Source organism: Gymnogyps californianus, chromosome 7, assembly GCF_018139145.2.
Source record: "Gymnogyps californianus isolate 813 chromosome 7, ASM1813914v2, whole genome shotgun sequence".
In the NCBI taxonomy this organism is placed as follows: Eukaryota; Metazoa; Chordata; class Aves; order Accipitriformes; family Cathartidae; genus Gymnogyps; species Gymnogyps californianus.
This window is the reverse complement of record NC_059477.1, coordinates 14,949,914-14,974,305: the sequence shown is the minus strand read 5'-3', so window position 1 is coordinate 14,974,305 and position 24,392 is coordinate 14,949,914. Positions and strand designations below refer to the sequence as shown.

The 24,392-nt window shown below is 40.3% G+C and overlaps 2 protein-coding genes and 2 non-coding genes across 7 annotated transcripts; 3 read left to right on the top strand and 1 right to left on the bottom strand.

Annotated features, from left to right (window-relative positions):
- Positions 1 to 310: 310 nt before the first annotated feature.
- Positions 311 to 15,350, bottom strand: NDUFS1 (NADH:ubiquinone oxidoreductase core subunit S1). 4 transcript variants are annotated; one of them, XM_050899898.1, is made up of 19 exons: positions 15,027 to 15,350; positions 14,123 to 14,190; positions 13,797 to 13,888; positions 12,225 to 12,332; positions 11,005 to 11,081; positions 10,831 to 10,912; positions 10,591 to 10,721; positions 9,673 to 9,858; positions 9,064 to 9,198; positions 8,541 to 8,655; positions 7,397 to 7,542; positions 6,647 to 6,775; positions 5,302 to 5,431; positions 4,651 to 4,811; positions 2,902 to 3,056; positions 2,126 to 2,301; positions 1,254 to 1,388; positions 985 to 1,057; positions 311 to 668 (listed from the first exon to the last, which is right to left on the bottom strand). In XM_050899898.1, the coding sequence occupies exons 2-19, from the start codon at positions 14,184 to 14,186 to the stop codon at positions 577 to 579; spliced, it is 2,187 nt and encodes a 728-aa protein (XP_050755855.1). In that variant the 5' UTR covers positions 14,187 to 14,190; positions 15,027 to 15,350; the 3' UTR covers positions 311 to 576. The 4 variants fall into 4 exon arrangements, with proteins under 4 accessions (XP_050755855.1, XP_050755857.1, XP_050755856.1 ...); XM_050899900.1 differs by having other exon boundaries at positions 15,205 to 15,350; XM_050899899.1 differs by having other exon boundaries at positions 15,230 to 15,350.
- Positions 15,351 to 15,689: 339 nt separating this feature from the next.
- EEF1B2 (eukaryotic translation elongation factor 1 beta 2) lies at positions 15,690 to 19,831 on the top strand. The gene is made up of 6 exons (XM_050899912.1): positions 15,690 to 15,814; positions 16,235 to 16,357; positions 17,748 to 17,871; positions 18,251 to 18,317; positions 18,979 to 19,104; positions 19,638 to 19,831. Exons 1-6 carry the CDS (start codon positions 15,735 to 15,737, stop codon positions 19,790 to 19,792), a joined length of 675 nt encoding a protein of 224 aa, XP_050755869.1. The 5' UTR covers positions 15,690 to 15,734; the 3' UTR covers positions 19,793 to 19,831.
- Positions 18,099 to 18,178, top strand: LOC127018750 (small nucleolar RNA SNORD51). Its single transcript, XR_007766838.1, has one exon. It is a non-coding gene; the product is annotated as a small nucleolar RNA SNORD51 (small nucleolar RNA).
- On the top strand, positions 18,617 to 18,750 carry LOC127018751 (small nucleolar RNA SNORA41). The gene has a single exon (XR_007766839.1). It is a non-coding gene; the product is annotated as a small nucleolar RNA SNORA41 (small nucleolar RNA).
- Positions 19,832 to 24,392: the final 4,561 nt, after the last annotated feature.

Here is a 24,392-nt window from a genome sequence, read left to right as displayed (position 1 = left end):
GAGTAGTTTCTCAACTGAAATGAAATGGAGAAACATACAAATTATCTAGAGCAGTGGTAGGTCTGAACACTGATATAAACCAAGTATGCTTGACTCAAAAGAGGGACAACTTGCTCTGAAAGCACATTACAAAAACAGCATGTTCACACTCTCACCAGTGGTTAAAATTAAGATACCTGGATGCTCTGGAAGAAGGTTACAATTTTTGCCATGTAGACTTGTTTCTAGCAAATCAAGACTTACTGAGTCTGAGTTGCTTACTGAGTTCTTTTCACGCAAGAAGCATGAGCTATATGAATTACATAGGTAATAGATTGTTTGGTAATATAATTTATTTGTATACAGTCATCATGTACTCTGCCTCTGGGTACAGTAAGTTGAGTGCTGCATGTTGTCTCAGACACAACAACAGTCCTATAATATTATGGAACTATTTGAACTGATGAAAATGTGAATGAAGAAAAGAAAAATACAACGACCTAGCAAATAGATTTTGGAAAAAAAAAAAAAAAATTCAGTCACAGCAGTTAACTGCAACAAATACTTGGATGGAGGTGGTAGCAGTCTGATTAGTCTCTAGCAGCTGGCTGGCTCTTCTACTGCATGAGCACCTTCAACAACAGCTTTCACACACTTGGCCATTGTCTGGGATGCTCTACTGATTGAATCTGAAAAAAAAAAAATCCAAACACATGTCAGTTACAACTGTTCATTTTCAAAATTATACACATACACAATATAAAAGAGATTTAGTACAGGACTGCATGCAAAGAGGATAAAGAAAACTGCTTAGTTGAAAATATAGTCCAATAGTCTGTGTTTTATGCAAATTCCAAATCATTTTACTAGAAAATTTTGTTTCTTCAAAAGACTCAAATCCTACATATCTTAGTGGAAAGCTTTAAATGCCTCCTAAGAATCTTCCTGGAAAGCTAAGTAAAATGTATTGCTGATTTCAGAACGGAAAGGCCATACTATACGTACCTGTCATATAAAAGTCTTTTATTGTGAGCTGAGGTGGAACAAGAGGATCAGCAAGAAGCTGTTGCTTCACTAACTGTGGCAGGAAAGGAAAAAAAAAAAGTCAACTTTATGATAGAAACTCGTTACCAAAGCATTTGTTTAGTGAATTCTGCATTCAGTGCAGGTCAAAGAACGCTTGTAGTACTACGTGCGAAGAAGGCCCATTTCTTTAAAAAGCATCAAGCTACTAACAGCACTAAATCATGCCCAGATGCTTCAGGTTTGGTTACCTTTGACAATTCATTTGCCTGGTTGAAATAGTTAGCCTCTTCCACATCATCGTATCGAACCAGATTAGGAGATACTTCTTCTAAACGCTTCCGTATTTGGTCAAGGTTCTCATAAGGCAAGGTCATACCAGCCAACTAAAAGATTCACAGAAAGAAATGCCATCAAGTCTAGGGATTTAATACATAGTGGTTTAGATTACCAATCCATTAACATACCTAAAGTAAAATCAGGAAAAATCTACACTCCTGAAAACACAGGCAGTTACAATGTGCAAACTGAAGCAAAGTCACAGTATTCTGTTGGACTTCTGATGCCTACAGTTAAGACTTCCCCATGTTAAAAAACTAGCCTGTCCTGTTTGCTATACAAAGGAAAAAAAGACAAGAAGTACTTTTCTCCTTCCATACAGATGTCACTTGCACTTTCCCTAGCTTACCACCAAATGAGGTAAAAGTTGATGCAATTACCAATGTATCCTGTTCCCAGTGACTAGTAAGCACATATTTGATCTTATCTAATGATACTAGATCCTGTCCTCAGAGTTAATGTTGTTTTCTAAAAAGCAAGAAACTGCATCCTCCCACCAGTTTCCTCTAAAGCACTTCATGAAGACTAGCAGAATTTGCAAAGCTTCACCCATTATGCGTTCCAATAGCATACAGCAGCTACAGTATTAGTGCTATCCTCAAAAGGGAAACAATATGATTTAACTCATAGAATTAACAAAGGATTCAGTACAAAACATTACTTAAGACTACAGTCATGTATTTCCCTGAAAATGTACCTCTTTTTTGGAAACACTTTTCAATATAAAAGGATCTTAACCTCTCAGCATACTTTTAGTACAAGCAATTTGTAACAGGAACAGTACCTCAGAGACAGCTCTAATAATTCTCCAGTCTTCCCTTGCCATCCCAGGAGGTGTTACTGCTACTCTTGTCTGCTGGGCCCTACCCTCAGTATTCACATATGTGGCCGCCTTCTCTGTATATGCTGCTCCTGGGAGAATAACATCAGCCATGGGAGCTCCCACATCCCCGTGATGTCCTAAATACATGGAAAGGGGAAACGGTATACAACCATATAAGACATAAGTAAGTCAAAATAAAAAGAAATGCTTTACTAACACAATACAGAATTTCTGTGCTCCCAGAAAAAGGAGTTTCTAAGGTTCGCTTAACCAGTAATATAAAGCCCATTAGGCTGACTGCTCTGAGGCTGTACTTGCCTAATACTTTGGGGAGAATGAACGGACTACAAGCAGTAGTAAAAGGTAATTCAAGTCTCTATAGCCACTCAGCTTTGGGGGGGCTCCTGGAACAAGGATGCTTAGTGAATTAAGACAAGACCACGTTTTGGTATGATAGAACAGCTGGGAACCAACACCGTTTTGTCTGCCAGGTTTGAAGCTTTGCTCCAGAAGATCAAACTGGTTCATATTCCCTTATTGCTCATCAACAGTTTCTCATTTTTACCTAAGAAATAGGTAACCAGTATCTCAGCTGTGTTGGAAGTTCCATTTCTTGGCAGAAAATAAAGGCTAGAATTTATCAAAGGGTCAGATATGTTTGTAAGAATATGCCACTCTTTAGCCTTTCTCTCCAGCTATTAGATAGCAACATTTCTTAATTTACATCTACTAATTACCTTGATAGATGATAAAGCAATCCTTTGGCAAATCCTGACGTGTTATACAACCCGAGTCTGCTCCCAAGAGATACAATACTTTGGGAGGATTTTTCCTAATTGCCTCCACTCCTGGTTTGAAACCCAGATCCAAAGCAGCTACCTGGCTTGCAACCCTGTAGGAATAAACACATTATGACTAAGTTATTTCAGAATTCTCCCTGTCCCATCAGAACAGACCTAACTTCTTTTTTTGACTAAATATTTAGGAGGAACATAAGAGGTCTCTAACAGTAACAGGACGAAAATGAAGCATAAAGGCAGCTGAAAATTTTGACAGATTATTTGACAGAATATCAGGTTGGTTTCCCATTTTGACAAACTGATGCCATTTGAAGTTTTCACGAGGAATCTCACCTATTTAAGATGGGATAGCAAAATAAAGGCAGACATTCCAGGTCAGGGCCTAGTGGCAGGCAGCTCACTTGTCATCTGGAACACCAAGGTTCACATTTCAGCTATGAATTGAACTCAACAGGCCTTTAATTCAGGGCACTCGCGTGGAAGATGGAAGACCAGCTACTGGACCATCAGCTACTCTGAAGCACCCAAGACTTAATACCGCTATTTCATCACCATTCAATTATTCACACATAAAAATACTTTTAAAAGAATGAAATAATCATTCTCATTTTCTGGCAGTCTTTTTCTTTTCCAAAGAAACAGTTTTGCGTAATCCTACATAATCAGGTGCCAGACTTACAATTATATTTAAAAGAAAAAAGATTCTCTCTGTAGAGTACAGATCTTTCAATGTTACTCATGTTTGTCTGACAGTCAGACATATAGGTTCCAATAAGTTAAGTTGCTTTTTACACTTAAGGTAGAGAGGATGGTGCACCAAAAGCATGGAAGTCAATAATATGAAAGACTGCCAAACCACATGTAAAAAAGGTATCATGAGGGTTCTTTAACTCATCAGTGTTTTGGTATTAAATGTTTCAGTTTCAACAGCATGATTTTATATTCAAGTTTCCTTCAGAGGACCAAGCCCTGCTCTTGCTATACTAGTTTTACATCAATGAAGCTGCTTTTGGCAGAAGGACTTTGTTGAGTCTCTGAATCTGAGTGCCACTACATTTGCTGAAATATTTTTTCCTTTACAGAGGTTGTCAATTTGACAGATGGAGTTTTAAGAAAGAGAGTGGGAAAGGACTGTCCCAAGAGAAGCTTGCCTATTAAAAGGAATAATAATCCAATAAACTGAATAACTAAGATCAAAAGCCCTAAAATGAAAAGCTTTGAAGCTTTTCTATTAACTATACAGTTAAGAAACTGCACAGTAAAAGGAATGTTACAAGCAACTATATTATTTAAATACTCTTGCCATTTTGTTTGTTTTTCTTCCTTTAGATAAAAAGCAATCATTTAGCAAGTGACACTGGTCTGCTGTGCATTCTACTGAGCACTGTGGTATGTTATTAAGCTCTCCTGTACTCTATACCTCTAAATTTAAACTTTAAATTCTACATCTAAATATAATAGATTAATAAAATCTCATGGAGAGCCTGAAAAGTTTGCCAGGTCAAGGAACCCATTTTTATTAAAAAGTTTCTGCTAGTTTGTACTTCTATTTTTTATATTCCCTACAGGTTCTAACCTGATAAGCTGCTTGTGTGTACACAAAGAAATCTGCACACATACATTGCGGTAACTTGTATAGGCCCAGTGTGAATGAAAGTGGCTCCCAAAAAAAACTTTAAAGCAAACCTGTGGAGGATGTTCATGACTTTCCAATCAGAACCAACACCGCTCTTAGTCCTGGCATTTTGTGCAATGGTGGAAACGGCAGCATGGATAGCTGCTCCATCACTGCGCTGCAGTGCTGCACTACCTACCACCACCATTGGCTTTTTGGCCTGGTCGAGGACCTGTGCAAGTAAAGAATCAAGAAATTCATTCCACGGCTCTGAAGACAATTCTTGGTGCAGATAATGTAATAAACCCCATAATTTCTACATAAATCTTCCATGCAAAGCTACGGTTCTGAAATGGTCATTGTTTCATTTAGAGATAAAGCCAAGACAAAATGCTATAAGCAGTATGCTACCCTGTCAATACAGAACTATAATCTTGATAACCAGACATTTAAGTGGAAACAGCAGCAGCTGAAACAGCCTGTTTTATATTAAGAAATATTCCAGGAGTTTCCTGCACTGCAAAGTTTTACACACCTGAATATATTAAACAGTTCACACATACTTGGCGCACACTAATCATTACCTCATCTCTGCAGCTGATTAAAAACAAATAACCCCATATACAACATGGTACTTCTCTTCAAATCTATCTCTGTGGGGAATTCAGATTATTATTCAATGCATCTGAAATTTAACAGTCACACTCTTAAGTTGTGTGTACCTTGGAGAATGCATGTTTTCCAGAAGCAATGTCCTGGAGTATCTGTGGGGACTCTCCCAAATGATCATATGTGTAGGTCAAATTCACAGGAGAGCCAACAAGGGCCACTTGCAAGTCATTGTGAAGCCAGCTGAAAACACAGCAAACATTTTATAAAAGTCAAAGAAATACAGTGTTTTACTCAACTAAAGCCACTAATTATAATTTTAGCAATAACTTGAAATAGGATGCAAATTCTTTCAAAGGAATTTAAATGGAATTCATTGTTTTGGTAACATGCAGTTTAGCATTATTCTGACTGTTAAGCAAGCTTAATTTTTTTTAGGACTACTTCTCTACATACATTCTGGGACCAGTTCAGCAACACACCTTACATGAGAAGTTCATAACTCAATTCCCTTCTCCCCCTCAAACTTTTGCCAATTCAGTGGAAAAAAAAAAAAAAAGGTTGCCCAAAATGAGGTGCTACAACTTTAAACCATCTTTTCCTGTGTTCGGCAAAACCAAACAAAACAAAAAAAACCCCCACACCTACAGCTACTATTAAGTTTATTGAGCTTGACTTAACTCTCAGTTACTTCACAATTGAAGTTAAAGTCAGTTGTAGGAGGAAAGAATTCCGAATTTGACAGTGCTCACGGTTTTAGAAATCCACTTATTTCTTAGATAAACAGAAAAATTTAGCTGGTTAGAAATTTTTCCTTTTTTGCAGCTTCTCATAGCACAGACTTATAAAAATATATGAATCGTTCATAAATTTCATTGCATTTTTTCCTTTCAAAATTTTAAGGCCGCTATTGTTTAAAGTGATGTATTTTGGAAGATCCCAGCATTACAAGGGACAGGGCTTTTATAAACCTCATTTGTCTCCTGCTGAAGTTGAATTAGCTGTATTCAAAAGTTTGGGAAAGCCACATTACTTGCCAAAGAAAATGTTAAACTTTAATGACTGCTTGTAAAAATCAGCAAGTTTGATTTGTTACACCAACAATACAAAAAGCAGCAAACCAATGCTGAAAATAATTCTTTAAGGAATACGCTTTAACAAACTTCTATAAGACAGAAAATCTGAGGTGTCTGTGTAATGTAACAAAGGAATAAATGTCTGAGTATATGAACTTACGTAAAATGTCAAAGTGAGAATGAACAAAACATAGCTATACACTACAGGGAGAAGACACCCCCTTTTCCTACAGATATATCACCATTCCCTTTACTAAAGGTGAACTAAATCCAGTGAGTCCATCTAGATGAATGCTCTCAACTTACTGCCTGCGGCTCCACCTGAGCATTGTATCAAATCCAGATGTATTTGCATGCTTATTCACCACCAAGGAATACAAACCTCTTTCGAATTCTAGCATTAAAAAGCGGTGCCTCAAAGCGTGGATTGGTGCCAACCAGAAGCAGGACATCTGCCTCCTCCACTCCGGCAATCTTGGTATTAAGCAGGTAGTTAGAGCGTAAATCTGTGCTATAACAAAAAGATGTAAGAAAGAAAGAGGATGAGAATTCAGTAAAGGGAAGGAATGAAGATATGGTAAAGATTCTAGATGCTCAAAATGTTTTTTCATCTCGGGAAAAGAAAGGGAAAGAGATTTCTCAATCCGAATTACTAACCCAAATACAAAGTAAGAGCTTCTCTCTTTCATGAGTATCAGAGACAGCAAAATATTAAGGGAATGACAATGTGGATATTTCCTACATTTACAGATATTGTCAGCCTTCACAAACTTCATCTGCTATTACAGAGTTTACGAGGTCATAATTGTACTACAGTTTTCACAACACAAATAGAAATAGACTAAATTATCCAACTTACAACAGAGTGTAACTGGCTTTCAGTAGCCTACTGTTAAACTGCAGCAGCCTCAACATACAGTAAAGTGTGCAACCCTTGCTGTAGTAGAGACTAAGTATCAACTCACAATTCATAAATACTCTCTATAAATGAATACTGTAAATTCAAACAAAACCTGCTAATGCATCAGCAATTGCTGTCCTTGGTCATTTCTGAATCTTGCCATGAGATGATTTGCAGACTGGAAAGTTTATTAGCATACTCATTACAGACAAACTTTGTCTGAATTCTTACCCAGCTCCGGCAGTAGGGAAGACCTCTTCAGTACAGAGCGTATCACAATTTACTCTATTCAGTAAGTCTTTCAGAGCTACTAGTGCTTCTGCGTCCACCAGTCCTCCTACAATTGCTGCTACTGCCTTACCTTCGACAGCCTGTAGCTGGAGGAAGTATAAACATAAGCAAAAGAAACCACCGAAATAAATTCCCATTTGGCCCAGGTAGATGTTTGTTACATTAGGATGTGCCAAAGCCAGCAGTGCAACTGCTGGCCTGGAGCAGCACAAACTGATCAGCAGTGTCTGACTTCTGCAAGGCAGCAACTCCAGCTCCTTCAGAACTCATGATAAGCAAAGAACAGCTCTCTGTATTCTATGCAGGTCTCTCCCACTTAAATTATTGCTCAGATGTGGCTAATTCTCATTTGGTGTGGTGAGGAGAGGAAGATTGGTGAATGCTCTTATTCTAATGAAGCTACAGTGCAGACAGAATACAAACTTCCGTAACACAAGCTCAGGTAGTAAACTCAACTCAAAGGTATTATCTGAGAAGCAATAGCTTTCGTAACAAACCCTGCTACTGTACCACGGGCAAAAACATCCTTGAGGAAAGTTCAATTACAGTTATTCAATTCTACTTCGTCCCACATAAAATTTTTCATCAAAATGCAGAGTAGTCATGCAGCACTTCATTTGAGCAGCAGAATCAATCACCACACAGAGAAAGCACTGAGGCAAGCACAATTCAGATATAAGTAATACAGAATTAATGGCTTTGATGGCAAAAGTGGTGATAGCACAGTTTAAATAAATTTAAAGAAGTCTTCAGATAGATCACAGTAATTCAGGAAAGTTGCTTCCTCCTAAATTTCTGAAGGAACAGTTTAGTTTCCTGTTTAAATAAAAGTAATTTCTCTCCCAATGCCCCAAATGAAATCATGATAAGACAGAGTTCTTCAGATGGTCTAATCCATGAAACAGGAAATAATATTCAAAACAAGAAATTTAAGTGTAAATACAATGGATTAGAAGTCAAATGATCCCCTCTAACCTTAAGAAAAAAGCCCTTTTCTATATTTCTATGTTTTCATATTAATCATTGTAATATGTCCAGCTTTAGTAATTAATTTCACACTACATATATTGAAAATTGTTCTTACCACGCCAGCAACACGAGTTAACACATCCTCCCATGAGGCATAAACAAATAGTCCTTTCTCATTTTTGATCATTGGCTGAGTAAGTCTCTGACGCTTCAGACCATCATAAGCAAACCTAAGTGAACACCACTAATATTATTAAAGAGCAAAGACAAAGATAATTGTGTATACTAAATATTTTCTAAGACTGAGTTTTCTAACAGCTTGCAATGATGAGAAAAGAGAAACACAAGTACTTCCCCTGAAAGTTTAACTTTTCCTTCTCAAAAACAAGCAAAAAAAATCTGATACAAATAAAAAAATTACTGTAAAAAAAAAACATAAAAAAATGAAAACACTAGAAAACTCAGTAACTTTAATTATAGTATTAAAAACATGTTTTACTAATTATTCTTCACTATAGCTTTACAATATTAGAGGTGGAATCCAGAAGTCAGTGCTACTGTCCACATTTCTGGTTCTGCAGAGTGTGCCTTTAATGCATGCATAAACGCACACATGGGTACAAACACCTCCCACACACCTTGTTTTGTCAGATATCCATTCCTCGTTGATATCTTCATGCAGCCTTGGCAAAATTCTCATCACTTCTCCAGTTCTCGTGCTCACTACGATGTTGCTTCCAACTGCATCAAGAACATCAATTGACTCTACCTTCCTGTTTAGAAGAACAAATAAACCATTTGCAGTTTTCTATATACAAGCAGCAACAGACTGCATAACAATAACAAAAAAACAGTGCTGTAGGTTTAGCTTTAGATATACATGTAAGAGCTTCGTTTCACAAGATATTTTAAATAATATCCTCAACAATTACTGAGTTAATGAATTTGAATTTTCCTTTATACACAACTTTTTACTGAGCAATCGGCACAACCTACAAGTCCAAAACATTTTAGAGTAAAAATAAGGGAAGAATAGTCTACCAACTATAACATTCTTCCTTTTCTTGAATGAGCTGTGAGTAAATAACAGAATTTGTGTTAGATTCAGTCTATGGAAAGTCTACAACAAAAACGCAGAGAATAAAAATCAGAGAAAACCCCTGGTATCATAGATGGACATATTCTAAGATAAAGTGTACGACAGAAACAGAGAAAGCTGCATCTTCAGTATGAGTTAAGATACATACCTTGTCTCCCATGGGCGTGCAGTAAAGGCATATGGCTTGGAGGTAAGAGCACCAACTGGGCAGATGTCAATAATATTTCCTGATAACTCAGACATGAACATTTTTTCAACATAAGTACCAACTTGCATATCATTTCCTCTTCCGGTTGTTCCCAAGTCATCTACCCCTGCAATCTCACTAGCAAACCTGGTAGATGCAAAAAGAATGAAAAACAGATCTGGAATGTACAACAGCAACATAGCACATTTTTCAACCTTTATCTCATTTTCTTAAGACAAAACATTAGCCTTAGTTCATAGACCTGAAAGAAGAAAACAATTGTTTAGATCTGTTAGTCAGTGCATCACATGCAGGACTATACATTTGCAGGATTTCATTCAGACAGGGATACAAAAACTAGGTGGAGTTCAATCAAAAACCAGAGCAGTTCAGTGCTCATTGAATTCCACAGTCTGAGGCCAAGATTAGTCCTAACTAACAAGTTCTTTCTAGAACTAGGCGGGTACATTGTATTCTTTTCCATCTGGCTCAAGTTAGCTAGTACTGAATCTCACAGAACAGCATCAATATAGCTACCAGAGGCTGTCAAGAATAAATAAATCTTGCAACTGTGGCTGAGGAAGTCAACTTAATGTTTTAAAATCCATTCTGGCACTGACACCATGGGACCAGTTCTGCCCTGCAGAATTCTGATTTCAGTTTGATGTTTTGGCCATCTCGCTCTATTTCCTGTATGACAGCTGTCTGGTAGCTCTGGGAAACCAGCTATCAGTCCCTCCCAGAAATAAAATTCTTAAGTACAGTCAGAAAAGAAATAAAAAAAATTGACTGCCCCTCATGGTGTTTCTTTCACAAGTAACAAACTGATATAAATATGACTGCTGAGTACTCTCTCCAGCAAAAAATAAAGGACATTACCTGATACATCGAGTGCACTGTATACACCGAGTCATGATTGTTTTGACTAACGGGCCAATGTTCTTGTCCTCCACAGCACGTTTTCCCTCTCTAAATCTACTCCTATCACTGCCAAACATCATCGATTGATCCTAGAACAGACAACAGAAAACAGACGTATCCAGGCTGCTGGAAAGCACAATTTCACCCAAGACAAGAGTATTAATACATCAGTCTACACAATTTAATTGGATGTTGTACCTGTAGATCACATTCTCCACCCTGATCACAGATAGGACAGTCCAATGGGTGATTTGCCAGCAGGAACTCCATTACACCCTCTCTGTTGGGTTCAGGAATTAAAGTTAATGTCAACTTTACATCATTTAGCAGATAGTACAACTGATCAGCTATGGGAGGCTAAAAGAAAGGTACCTTGCTTTCCTGGACTTCTCAGAGTTTGTCAGTATGTTCCAGCCCTTCATAACTGGCATGGCACAAGCAGCAACTGGCTGCAATCATCATAAAAAGGAAGCATGAACACAACATATTTCTTCTCAACATGGGCACAAACCCCAACCTCTCCCTCCCCCCACATTCTTACATAGGCATCTGTTATTAATTTAACATGTTGTAGAAATAAAGAGGTATCTGCAAGGAAAAAAAAGAAGAAAATCTAACCAATAAAGTCACTAGAAGCCATATTTATTAATAATCTGCTATATAAAAAGGTTAAATTAGTTATCATTTATTTATTTTTGAAGTTGAAAATTTTACACTTTCGGGTTCCAATTCAAGTAGTTACAGCAAGAAGAAAGTCAGAGTTGTAACAGATATAAGGCAAATCAAAGAGATTCAGCAGAGATCTGGAAAACCTCTAGAACTGAAGTTCAGAGTATGCATCATTTACGAGACATTTATTTGGACAAAGCCTATACAAAGAGACTTGGAATAAAGTTCTTCACAAGATTACTCCAAGATTAACAAAAACTCCTGCTCAGAAAACAAATCCCTCCTACTTTTCAACCACATCATGAGATAGACCATCATGACGTCCATCTTGAGCGATAACCTAACATTTCCAGAAACCAAAGCTCAAACTATGGAATTCAAGTTGAGGTGAGCTAAAGAGTTTTATATGTGAATACAAGTGTGTAATCCAAGGCTGAACTCCAAAAGAATGCCTCAATTATCTGCACAGATTTCTTAATACTGCTGAAGACAGCATTCAATCCTGAAGTCAACTACTATTTTACAACAGACATCAATGGTACATAATGCATTAAAATATAAACTAATAAGTAACTGCAATCTCTGCTTAGCTAGAACAAACCTGCAGTTTACCATTTGTGTAATATCAGCTGAAAATGTGCAGTTGATGCCTGAATTACAGAACATAAAAATGTATCTGACTGAAAATGCACAGCTATCTAATGCTCATGTCCAGGAGCAAGATAATCCATAAGAATCTGAGAAACTGATGTTGATCTATAGGCAATCACTGCAGTCCAGTGGGGAGAAGGGAAAAAACTGCTTCGAGCAGCTGAATGACAACAAATGGTGTGCTAATGATAGTACAAACAATTACTTACAAGATTTAAACTAGGCCCTAAGCACAGCAGAAAATTGCAATTCCTATGAAACACATACAATACCTTTGGAGCTTTCTCTATTTCCACAAGACACATCCTACAGTTTCCAGCAACAGAGAGACGATCATGATAACAAAAACGAGGTATCTGAATTCCAGCCTTTTCACAGGCCTATAAAGAATAAGAAACAAAGGAAAATTAAATTTTAGTTAGACCTTTCAGTTCCACCTCATAAAACGTTATTCAGTTTTTCAAAGAATAACAGTGTTAGTGCTTAGGAATATAGTGCATTCGACCTTTCATCTTAAGAAGTGATAATAAATAATTGTGATCACGCAGAAACATATCAGGTTATCAATTACACATATATTTTTTCCAAAATTTGTAACTGATTGAGGAAATGAGAACTGACCTCTCTTTCATTCTTTCCTCCAAGAACAGAGAGAATTCTCTCTAATAGATAGGACACTAGCAATACAAATAACTTTTTGAAGAATGCATGCACTATTTAAAGAAAAGCACATAAAAGGAAAATTTGAAGAATATAAAGGAAACAACAATGGGCATAATGATTTCTGATAATTCAACAACACAGATACTCTCTATAAAGGTACTGGAGCATCGTCAATCTTCAGCTTCAGTAGAACCCCAAACGCAAAGAAACATTCTTCTATGACATGTCTGAAGAAGAGATAGTAGGACAGAGACGACAGATTTCCAGAGAACAGATAAAGACGGCCTTTCCTGCATAAAATCCCCACAGCTGATGGGATCTATGTTATAGCGTTAGCTATGCCTGCCAGAAGAAATACCACTGAATTAAATAAAAAAGAACTACCAGGATCTAATTTTTCTGATTATTTCTAAAAAAAATCATCACATGTAAGCAAAACTAAAAAGCTAATAAAAAATAGCATTTAAGAAAATTTTACACTAGACTCCTGCTGGGGGCATTCTAATGCCTAAATAAATTCCTAACTTGTATCCAAATAATGAGAAATATATTTTGAAATAAACACTAAGTACTTTAATGTTCTAACTCACTATACCACATCCCCATTTAATGGCTTCTTAAAAAGACGTTAGACTGGAAAAAGATCTACTTGAAATTTTGGCCTGAAAAGCAACAATGCTGAGTACAGGCTGGGAGATCCAGGATCTGTTTCTTCCCACACCAAGAAGAATAAAAGCAGCGAAGGATCAGCATTCTGAATCATAAGAACTAATAACCAAAAGGAGACAATCCCTCATTTACCTGAGACACCGCTTTAATAAGACACAAAATTAACAGGTTCTGAAAGACTACAAGGTCACATAGAGTTCAGAGCTAGAACTTCAACCAGAATTTATCAAAGTCTGTTATTGCACTGCACAAATTTTTGCAGTTGGGATTCATACTGCATGCATCTTCTTTCAGGCAATCACGGCAGATGCTTCTTTTTCAAACACTGAACTCCCCAAAGGATTTCTGCCACATGAAATTGCATCACAGTCAGTGAAAACACCCCTAAAGAATTGCAAGAAACAATGTAAAACATTTTTGGTTTTGGGGTTTTTTTGCTATATGGAATAGAACATGGTGCCAAGAAGTGAGATGGGGAGTCCAAGAAAAATTCAGCATGCCCCTGCCAACACCTGAAGTACTGTGGTTCCTGGGTTCACCAATACAGGATGACCATCCACAAACACCTCTATTTGGTTGCTGGCTGCCGTCGCAGTTGTACGCCCTGAGAGACATGGAAAAAGAAAACAAAAACTTTCAGTTACTGCTAGATGCAAACCGTCAGACCCCACACTCCTTATCTTACAGTTATACAGTACTGATAGCATCCTAGTTCTAGAAACGGCACAACATAGAATTCCAGAGCTGCAAATGAAGTACGCGTACATAGCCTTCAATAAGTCATTTACACATACGTGAATTTTATCACCATACACACACGAATAAACTAGACACTTACCACACACTTTGGAGGACTGGGCGACCCCAGCTAAGGTCCTGCGGACAGCAGGTAGTCGAAGCATGGTGCTTTGATAAGAGAGAAAACAACACTAAGTTTTTATCAGTTCAAACGTTTGCTGACAGGTTTTAAACAGGCAGAGCAAAAACTTCTATACCAGTTGCAAGGAAGTATTATGCACCTATACGCGCAGAGTTATAAAAGAATAAGTCACTTTCTTAAACTGCAAGATATGGCTCTCTTTTTATAACTATCTATACTTTATACATACGTATGTCACCTTACATTAAAAATGGTGAATGTCACGGTGATAAGCAGCTAGCAGCCTCGCTCAAGCCACTAACTCTCCAAGAGCTGCCAGGAGCACGGACGAAGGCAGAGCAGCCACCGAGAACGGGTGGCAGCTTCACTGCAGCCGGTACGTGTTTACAAACAAACGCAAAGGCACACAACAAGCGCTCCGCTGCCGTCCCGAGGGGCGGCTGCGGCCAGAAACCCAGCAGGCTCTCCGCCTGCAGCGGGCCAACGCGCGGGGTGCCTGTCCGCCCCGTTCCCCCGGGCCCTGCTCCCACAGGGACCGCGCCGGGGCCTTGCCAGACGGCGCAGGTCGGCGGCGGGCCCGGCGTCCCCGTGCCTGCCGGCGGGGCTCCCAGGCGGGCCCCGGGGCGCTCTGCCACAGCGCCGGGGCCGAGGGCACGGCCCGCGGCAGCGCCGCCCGGCGCGGGGGTCACCTTGGAGGTGCCTCCGCCGCCGCCCGCCGGGCAGCCCCCGGCCCGCCGCTGAGCCCGTCAAGGGCACCGGGAGCAGCGACGGGAGGAGGGCGCCCTTAACGGCGTCGCCGCAGCCGGCCGTCCCCGCGCTGCGGAGGCGCCGCCGCCGTCCCTGCCGCGGCGTCCGCCGTTACCTGGCGCGGCACGGACGGCGGAGGCGCCTCGGCGTTCCCCGCCGCTGCCCGGGCTGCCCTCCGCCTCAGCCTCAGCCTCTATGGCGGCGGCCTCGGGCCTTTCCGCCGCTCCCCGGAGCCTCCTTCGGCAATCTCCGGAGCGGGAAGCCTCGGCGACGTGTGTCGCTTTCTGACGTACACGTTCGTCAATCTTCGGAACTAACCGCTTCGGGGATTTCCGTTAGGTTATCGGCGAACGATGGAACTCGGCAATTTCCGCCGTTCTCCCAGCACCTTCTCGGCCACCGTCAGACACGCCACCCTCGGCAATTTCCGTCTGCTTCCGCTTTGTTCTTCGCCCAACTCCGGCAACTTCCGCTGGTGCCTGCAGCGCGGAGGGGGGGCGGGACGGGACACGACAGTAGAGGGAATGTTACAGTACCCTTGTAACACTGAAAAGCTTCCTGAGCTTTATCGTTAACCTCACATTTATTACTCCGATCCTTCCCCGCACTTCTGATGTTCCGTCCGCTGCACGCCCTGCGCTGGAGCAGCCAACCGCTGAGGAACTATCTCGCGGTTCATTCTTGCGGAGGGATATACGTGCGTGCCAGTCTGCGGAGGGATACCAGCTGCTATATAAAGGCGGCGCAAGGGGGACTGGGCCTCTTTGCGCGGCGGTTGGGCTGAGGGTGCGCGGGCGGGTTTGTGTTCCGCGCCGCTGCCGCCATGGGCTTCGGGGACCTTAAGTCCGCCGCTGGCCTCCGGGTCCTCAATGATTTCCTAGCTGACAGGAGCTATATCGAGGGGTGAGAGGCGGCTGGGGGAGTGCTGGGGCTCGGGGGAGGCGTGCCTGGCCAGGCCGCGGTGAGGCCCGCTGGCCTGACAGGAACCGGGGGGGGGGGGGCGGGGGGCCGTGCCGGCGCGGGGGGGGCCTTCAGGCACGCGTGTGTTTCAGTCCCCAGCAGCTGCTGCCGCAAGGCCGCTATGGGCGGCGCAGCGCTGAAGCTGGCCGAGCTCGTGGGCCGCTACAGCGCGCCCGCGGTGCCGAGCCCGCCTGGCTTCTCGCACTTTCTGCGGTGCTTGCCGCTGGGCCTAGCAGCAGCCTGGCGGACGAACCGAGCTGCTGCTGCTGCTGCGGCGCGGTCGTCTCTGTGCTCAGCGGCTGCTGCTTCACGTCTTCCTGCGTGCACCGAGGAAGGGGGTTAACTTCGGCTTATTCTCCGCAGGTACGTCCCTTCTCAGGCTGATATAGCAGTCTTTGAAGCAATCGCTGCCCCACCTCCTGCAGACTTGTTTCATGCTCTTCGGTGGTACAATCATATTAAGTCGTACGAAAAGCAAAAGGCAAGGTATGGTTAAACTGCGAAGCTGGAATATACGTGCGAACTGGTCTACGAAGTGTTGCATTTGTTTTTCCGAGTTTGAACAAAACTGTTTTTCACTGGTACCATGTGGCTCTTTGTGTTGCCGTTGGAACAGGAACAGCTCTAGAAGCAGAGCAGACCTGCTCTGTCAGTACATTACACTTTTCACTTAGAATTTAGGCAGCCTGGTCCTGTCTCTGTTCAGTTGCTGACATGTCTGCTAAAGCTTGTAAGAAAAGCTTGAGTTTTGTTGCTGCCATTTACACAGATAGCTATGCTGGAAGCTGGAAATTACTTGCCAGTAATGGGCCCCATAAAGGCAACACCAAAGTGGATTAAAAAGTTTTACAGGAGTCTTTAAAGATAAATATACAGTACATAGATGATAAATAAGGAAAGTGGTTTGTTCAGGTTTTTAGTCCTGGAAGATAAAATCAATGATTTGCAATGCAGAAACACATATAAAGAAGGGGAAATATGAAAGCAAATGTTATCTTTTTTCTTTTTTAGTGATTTTAGTGTTCATGAAAGGTGCTGTATTGACATCCATGGAGACTGCAGGCCTCTCTAAAAAGGTACAGCACAGGTAGTGTCAGTATTGCTACACTGCCTCCTCTATGTGCCTCAGTCCTGTTTGGAGGGAACTCTTGTAAAGTTGGGTGGCTCAGTCACCAGTCCGTTTCTGAAGCTCTTACGATGCTAAGGGGACTGAGATTATACAGTTGCTTCACAAAGTCCACTCTGGAAACTGCTTCTAGTTCCTGAAAACTAAAGCTAGTTTTATGACTCTCGTAACAGCGGTTCACAGTAACGATAGAACTACGAGCTTATTCTAAGACTACAGAAGTATATAAGCTCTAGGAGAATGAATTCAGGGGGTTCTGGTCCCTTGCATGCTGTTGAGAGCTAGCTTTCAGAGTAAAGCATTCACTGACACTTCCAAAGTCACAGGATCAGTTACCTTGCAACACTGTGTTTTCTGTCACTATTAGTTTTTAAACAAATGAAAATATTTTTAGAGAAGCATGAACAAGAAGTTGATAACTCTTCCTACACAGAATGTAATGCTGATAAATGATTCCAATAAGAAAGCTTTTTCTAGCCATATATGTAGGTGGAGCAGCAATGTTGGGCAGGATCATGTCGGCTCAGATGAACAATCTTTGAATATGGGATTTGCTGTAGTCTCAACTAGCATGTCAGGAGCACTGGGAATTGTCTTTGGGGAGGTTCTGTTTTCAAGTAGCAGAACTAGATACTTATTTTTTTTAGCGCAACATTTTTTACCATGAATGCACTTGTAGGTTCATTGACAGATTGGCAGTATTTGTATTGACATTTGAGTAGGTTCCTAATACCTCCTGTTTTCTTTCAGCTTGCCAGGAGTAAAGAAGGCTTTGGGGAAATACGGTCCTGCTGATGTTGAGGACACAACAGGTGCAGCCACAGATAGCAAAGATGATGATGACATTGATCTTTTTGGATCTGATGATGAGGAGGTACTTGACCTTTCTGTATTTATTTGGGTTTCTTAGAAATACCCAGGTATGCAGATTTTTGCCTTAACTAGTTTAAGTTACTTAAATTTGTGACCTTGATACCAGATCCTACTCGGAATTCTCAAATTCAGCTATCTTTGCAGAACAGAAAAGCTTGGAAGGTAAAAACTCCAAGGAGTTAGGAAGGAATGTGTTGCAATGGGGTGAACTGTCTACTTTACCTTTGACTGGTTACATGATGAATAAAACAAAAAATCACCATCTTTCGGCTGACGGTTGTGATGATTTGTTTTTGCCTGAGTAGATGCCAGTCAATTTGGTAAAGCTTTAAAGATGCGGGGGTTTGGTGCTTTACTGTAACTTTAGATTTCTCTTTCAGGAAAGTGAAGAAGCAAAGAAACTGAGGGAGGAACGTCTGGCCCAATATGAATCAAAGAAGTCCAAAAGTATGTCTACCAAGAACTTTTATGCTTTGGTTAATTTTCATGCATTTGAACAGGACGGCTAGAAACACTGATTAACTGTAATAGATAAACTTGACTGGAGTGAGACAGGAGTAATTAGCTTCACTTGAATTGCCTGTGAGCTTAGCCTTTCCCATAGCAAATGGGAACCTTAACAGAGTTTTTGTCCTGCTTAATACACTCTTGTTTGTCTTACCCAGCAGCTAAGCTTTCTCTATAAAAAGAGATAAGCCCAGGATTTACTTTAAAAGTTTAGAGAATAGGCTGCAATGTGCAAGTCCCTCCACAGCTACTGGTCTGGAACTGTTCAGAACTGTAGCAGTTGCAGTATTCCCTCTGTGGAAAAGAAACTGTTACATGGCATTAAGCTCCTTCTCAGATCCTCTGAAAAGGACTTCTGATGTAACAAACAATGTTAGCTTCTTAATCTGTTTTCTTATGAGACTATTTCTCAAGAACATATGTATCTACATCTTGAACATTGGGATATGCATAGCTGAAATACTTTTGAAACGTATGTTGGTACAAGAGGCCTGTCACAGCTATGTGAGGAGGTTCTTGTTCATGAAATTGGAAAAGTTTTTCATGAGTTTTTGAAAATTTCCTAGCTTTTAGTGGTGATTTTCTTCCCTTCTTCCCCCAGAACCAGCTGTTGTTGCCAAATCATCCATCTTGCTTGATGTGAAACCTTGGGATGATGAGACAGACATGGCCAAACTAGAGGAGTGTGTTCGAAGCATTCAAGCAGATGGCTTGGTCTGGGGATCTTGTAAGTAGGAGAAAATTTCAAAGCAGGGAGAGGGAGGTAATGTGGTTTCTTAAGATAGCATATGAATAGGGAGACTTGTGGTCACTGCTTGCTGATCTGTGAAAATGTAGGTAGCTAGAACAGTGCAGGAATTAAAACACTACAGTAGTTCAGCATCTTGACATAGTCAGGTGTACTAGTGCAGCGGCCAGGTTAAGATTCAAATACAGGTTTTAAAAGCTTTAAAACGTTGGCTCTGCTATCCTGCATCTCCCTGTACAGTTCCTGATGCAGCAAGCAAACACCCATACACCCACATCACTGGTTTGGAGGGGGGCAACCCACAAAAAGAAACCCGTTTTGACCACCTCGTAATGAATGCTGTGTTGTTGATTAGGCAGTCTGTAATACAGAACAAATTATGGTTTTTATGTATTCCTGCGAACTACTTTGGTCAGTTCAGTCTTAGATCTGCGGGGGTTTTTTTAAGAGATTCCACCAATCGAGGAGTACTAAATGCTTTTTTCTTTTTTTTTTTTTTTTTTTTTTTGTAGCCAAGCTAGTACCAGTTGGCTATGGTATCAAAAAGCTTCAGATCCAGTGTGTTGTTGAAGACGATAAAGTTGGAACAGATATGCTGGAAGAGAGAATAACAGCTTTTGAAGATTATGTACAATCAATGGATGTAGCTGCTTTCAATAAGATTTAAGTCTTGATTTATCTAGAATAAATGTAATTGCAAAAATCAGGCTGTGTCTGTGGTTAATTCAGAATCATAGTGTAATCCAACTCATAAATGTAAAATTTGGTTGATGGGTATAGTAGAAGCTGAAACTGAATTCCAGGGTTGCTCCAACACCCCACTGTAGTACCCAAGAGCATGAGCAGAGGGAATAGAAAATTTACATTTACCATCAATGCAGATTTAACAGTTGCATGGCTTTAAAAATCTGAAATGCTCTTTGCTCCATATTTGGGGGAAGTTGCGTCTTTGGAAATCTCTGTAATTCCTCTGGAAGAAGGGATGGCTTTAAGTGGAAAGCACAGGGCTCAGGCAAGGTGCAAATAACTTGTTTTAGTGGATAAACAGTAGTATAAATTCCTTTTGTTTAATAAGGGTGGTGACTAACCAAATGTACTGTGGCTTTTGTTGAAAACAAAAATTCAGCTTCACTGAGGGAGTGAAGGGAGGTTAGAAGCAACTGCAGTGCCCTAGAGGTGACAAGGCATGTAGCGAAACAGACTTTATCAGACCTGAGACTACTGTGGTACCTTCTCATCTCCTGTTGTGTGGACTTGGAGCTCTTTCATTCTGAGGTGTGAAAACATTTGCAGTGAAATTACTTCAAATTTTGTGTCTTTTCTGGGGCTTCTTAATTAGTACAGCAAATAATGGTGTTGGTAAAAGCTCCTGCTTTCATATTCCAAGGTCCTTGTGCGTCCTGCACCTTAAACGGCCTGGGCAGGCACGGGTTAGCCCGGGGAGCGGGGTTGTCCTTGAAAGGCGCTATGAAACTCAAAGGCGACTAGAGGGCAGCAGGCACCTTCCACAAGCACACTCCAAGGCATCGGCTGTCTGACCCCTCAGCGTGGTGGTGTGAGGATTAATGGGGTGCAGTGACCACAGGCTACAGCTCATGCAGATGGATAGTTTAGTTGCATAATAAACTTGAAGCGTGCTCCAGGTTAAAAACAACAAAAAAAAATAGGTGTTCAATTAAAATGCAAAGATAAAGTAGCATAATTAACACCAGTTTGAGCTGTTTACTTGGCTCCAGATTGGTTTCTAGATTGATTTTGACATCTTTTAAAGATTGAAGAACCTATCAGAACTAAATTGTTTTCCAAAAACTATCCATAGGAATGATATAAATGTAAAAGCTGTCAAAGTTGTGAAGCTTCTAGACAAATTCACATTTCTAGGCCTTCTGTTGGACTGAGATAGAGAACTTATTGTGACCGTGAAATGCAAGCCTTTTACGTGCCACGTTGGTCGCTTTGAGATGAAGATGCTCAGTGCCGAAGCCTGACAGTAGCAGCTAAAATGACTCTTTTTGTTCTTTTTTCACAGAGCATCTCTGTGTGGTTATCTGGCACAGCAGGTCCTGTTTGTGTAAAGGTCTGCCAATTTCAGATTATGCAAGAGCTTTGTTTTATAATTCGTCTCAGAAAAAAAATCTGCCTGTCAGAGGTTTAAAGCATGATTAAAGAATTGAAAGTAAGTATAATTACAGGCTTCATTCCCACCTTCCATAAACTTAACTCCTAAAGGACTAGCTTCATCCTGTGTGTAATTAATGCAGAGTACCCCTTCTGTGGCAATTCTCTAGCTGTCGCTTCGGCTAAATCATGTAGCTTAGTTTTAGCAATTCTGTCATGGTGCTGTTAAAAGCAAGAAATGAGCAAATGCCACATCAGAAAAAAAAAAAAAAATAAAAGTTCTGCCACAAAAATGTAGTTTTTATTGTCCTTGGCCATCACTGTTTCTGACCTCCCATTCAATGTGCTTCTTACCTTTAAACTCTTTCCTTGACCTTGAAATTAAAGCTCTAAGTGGATAAAATGGTTTGATATATAGACTGTAACTTTGCTAAAATACAGCACTACGAGCCATCCATCTGACCTGCCAGACTGGGTTTTTGTGTGTGTGTTTCATTTATGCTAAGCATGCATGTACAAACTCTTCAGTTGTTCGGATTTCTTTTGTGTTTTTTCCCCGATGTTAGAAGGAAACTTGCTGCACATGAACAAAACAAAAAAAGTTAGAGAGCACGGTCTCCCCAGTTACAAAATAAATAGGCATGTGGGCAAGAGAATTCCACAGAATCCACATATATCTACATTAGGGGTTTTTGTGTAGTATTTGGGTATGTGCTGGTACATTACTGTGTCATTGTGCCTGTGAAAAATCAGCATCTTAGAGTAAATGAAACACTTCTATCCCAAGTGCACCCCATAACAGAAAGATCACCAGAAAGTTCTATAACTTAAATATGTGATGTGTAGGAATACTGGGAAGACAGTTTCAACAAAAGTATTGGTTACAAACTAATCTACGTAACAACCTTCAGAAGTACAAACTGTTCAGGAAGCAGGTAAGAGTAAGTAACCAGAACCTGTCTATTACAAAATGTATCAATAGCTATTATTCTTGAATGAATGGTTGATCATAAGAGCTATTTCCTATGACATGTTTTGCTATAGTATCTTTTAGCATGATAAGATAAATCCCCTTCGTCTGGCTTTTTTTCCATTGTGGTGGGTTGAATGAGCATTCCTCAGTCCAAGCAGTGTAGAACTGGTGGTATTGTTTTGGACGCTCTTTAGAAACAGAAACTTTAGAGCATTATCTGTTTTGTTTAGGTATCTTCCATTACTCTTGCAGAAATGATTTGGAGATAATTCTGTAACTGATGTTGGTGTGAATGACGTAGTAGTTACATTGCAAAATTGTTAATCCACTTAATTCCATAGACCAGGGCTGACTTTGGCCTTATTGAATTCTATTCTATATCTCTGTTGTCTACTTCAGGGGAGGCTTTCTGATAATTTATGCAAGACAGCATACATATGTTTCCCCATTTGAAAATCAATCTCTTTACTGTATATAGCAATATGTGTACTCAGATAGCTGACATGCAAGAAGAAAGCTGACATAAACCTTAATTCCTGTAGTAGAAAGGGTCAGGGCTTGCTTTCATCTTCCAAAATCTTTGGGAAGGAGCTGTTCCAAGAATGGACAGTCACTGCATATTGCTGCTGAGAAAAGCAAATGAACACACTCTTTGGAAACAACATTTTATTACTTCACTTGGAGTACAGTCAGGAGAGTAGTACTAATACATCATTCTTAGAAAGATGTCAGGGAACATGCGAAGAAAAACTGCAAAATGTTTGATTTAGGCACATTCAGCAGCACAGTGCCAAAATACTACGATGAGTCACTATGTACCAGGCAGCAAATGACTCAAAGGAAGAGTGCTGCTTACCAACTTTCCAGCCCAAAGTGAAATACATTGAAATTCCACTGATCCTGCCTGACTCTCCCAAACTCTGAAACCAGAGCCCAAAGAAACAGTTACAGACCACAGTCAGACTATTTCTATTTGTACAGCTACCAATACTGGATGTGCTCATGCATGCATATATATATATATATATTATACAAAAGCAAATATATTTACATATAAGGCCTCAGTTACAGTATAAATGCTACTTAGGTGTGTCGGCAGGCCATAGAGACTAGGCAGATTACCTGAAAGGCACTTTTATTCTATATACCTAGGCCAATAACAAGGAAAAAATGGTTCAAATTTACCCAAACCTTTATGCTTTTAGTGGAGTTTTATCCCACATTCAACTTTTTAATTAAGTAGTATTGCATCAGAAATTGGTCCACTCCATTTAGCATGCATATTTGCATTGGTGCATGTGTGATTCTACAGCAAGCAACAAGTTGGAACAGAATACAGTATAACTGGGACTACTTCATCTTTCTTATGGGAGTGGACTCCATTTCCTGGATGTACTGTGTTGCCTCTCATTTGGCAAAGAAGTCCAAATGTGGCTACAGACTTGTAACAGAATATTGTTGAATTCACTCTGCCCATTTTTTTGAAGATTGGCATTAAGGCAAACAGAATGTTATATTATTTCTTTACCTTTGTTTAACAGAGCGGTAAAGAGCAACCGATAGTTGTAAACCTCTTTGAGCCTGAAAGTTTAAAAACAGAAAAAGAACAAGTGTGGCAGAGGGCCTTTAATCTCAGCTTCTCTAAGTAAGAAACATTTTCACTAATTCTTTGCACATTTCAAATGAGCCTAATACCTATATGAAACATCTGCTCAGTATTTTGCACCCAACTGGTGCTAAAAGCACAAGAATAAGTGACCAGAAAACACGGGATCTCCTGTCTTAGTTTTGAGTGTAAGATAAAGAGCACTGGGAGAAAACAGATTTTATTTCCATATTTTTCTTTTTTGACAAGAGAAGGCAGTGATTCAGCGTTCTCTGTCTTGGGATTCTTCTCCAACTGCAGAGTGGAGCCACTGATAGCTTCACTTAGCTGGGAAGTGGCCAAGTGGCAATACTAGACAATCAGGAGACTCATGACTCATTGATGTATGGCCACGACCTCTTGGGTGAGAATGCCTCAATCAAGAGTGTTATCAGTGATGGCAAGGAGGAATATTTTTATTATGTGCTCTTTTGATATCAATGAGGTATGGAATCACAACAAAACAACAGGATTACAACAACATTCCTGATCAAAAACCCAATTCCACTTATGCTGACAACTTTCAGTTCC

Excerpts from the sequence above, each read along its gene's own strand:
- NDUFS1 (XM_050899898.1), bottom strand. The coding sequence starts at position 14,186 with ATGCTTCGACTACCTGCTGTCCGCAGGACCTTAGCTGGGGTCGCCCAG. Across the intron at positions 12,333-13,796 it reads CAGGAACCACAGTACTTCAG|GCCTGTGAAAAGGCTGGAAT; the intron begins GTGTTGGCAGGG and ends TATTCTTTATAG. Across the intron at positions 1,389-2,125 it reads TTATTAGAGCTGTCTCTGAG|TTGGCTGGTATGACCTTGCC; the intron begins GTACTGTTCCTG and ends TGAATCTTTTAG.
- EEF1B2 (XM_050899912.1), top strand. The coding sequence starts at position 15,735 with ATGGGCTTCGGGGACCTTAAGTCCGCCGCTGGCCTCCGGGTCCTCAAT. Across the intron at positions 17,872-18,250 it reads TTGGATCTGATGATGAGGAG|GAAAGTGAAGAAGCAAAGAA; the intron begins GTACTTGACCTT and ends TTTCTCTTTCAG. Across the intron at positions 18,318-18,978 it reads TGAATCAAAGAAGTCCAAAA|AACCAGCTGTTGTTGCCAAA; the intron begins GTATGTCTACCA and ends TTCTTCCCCCAG.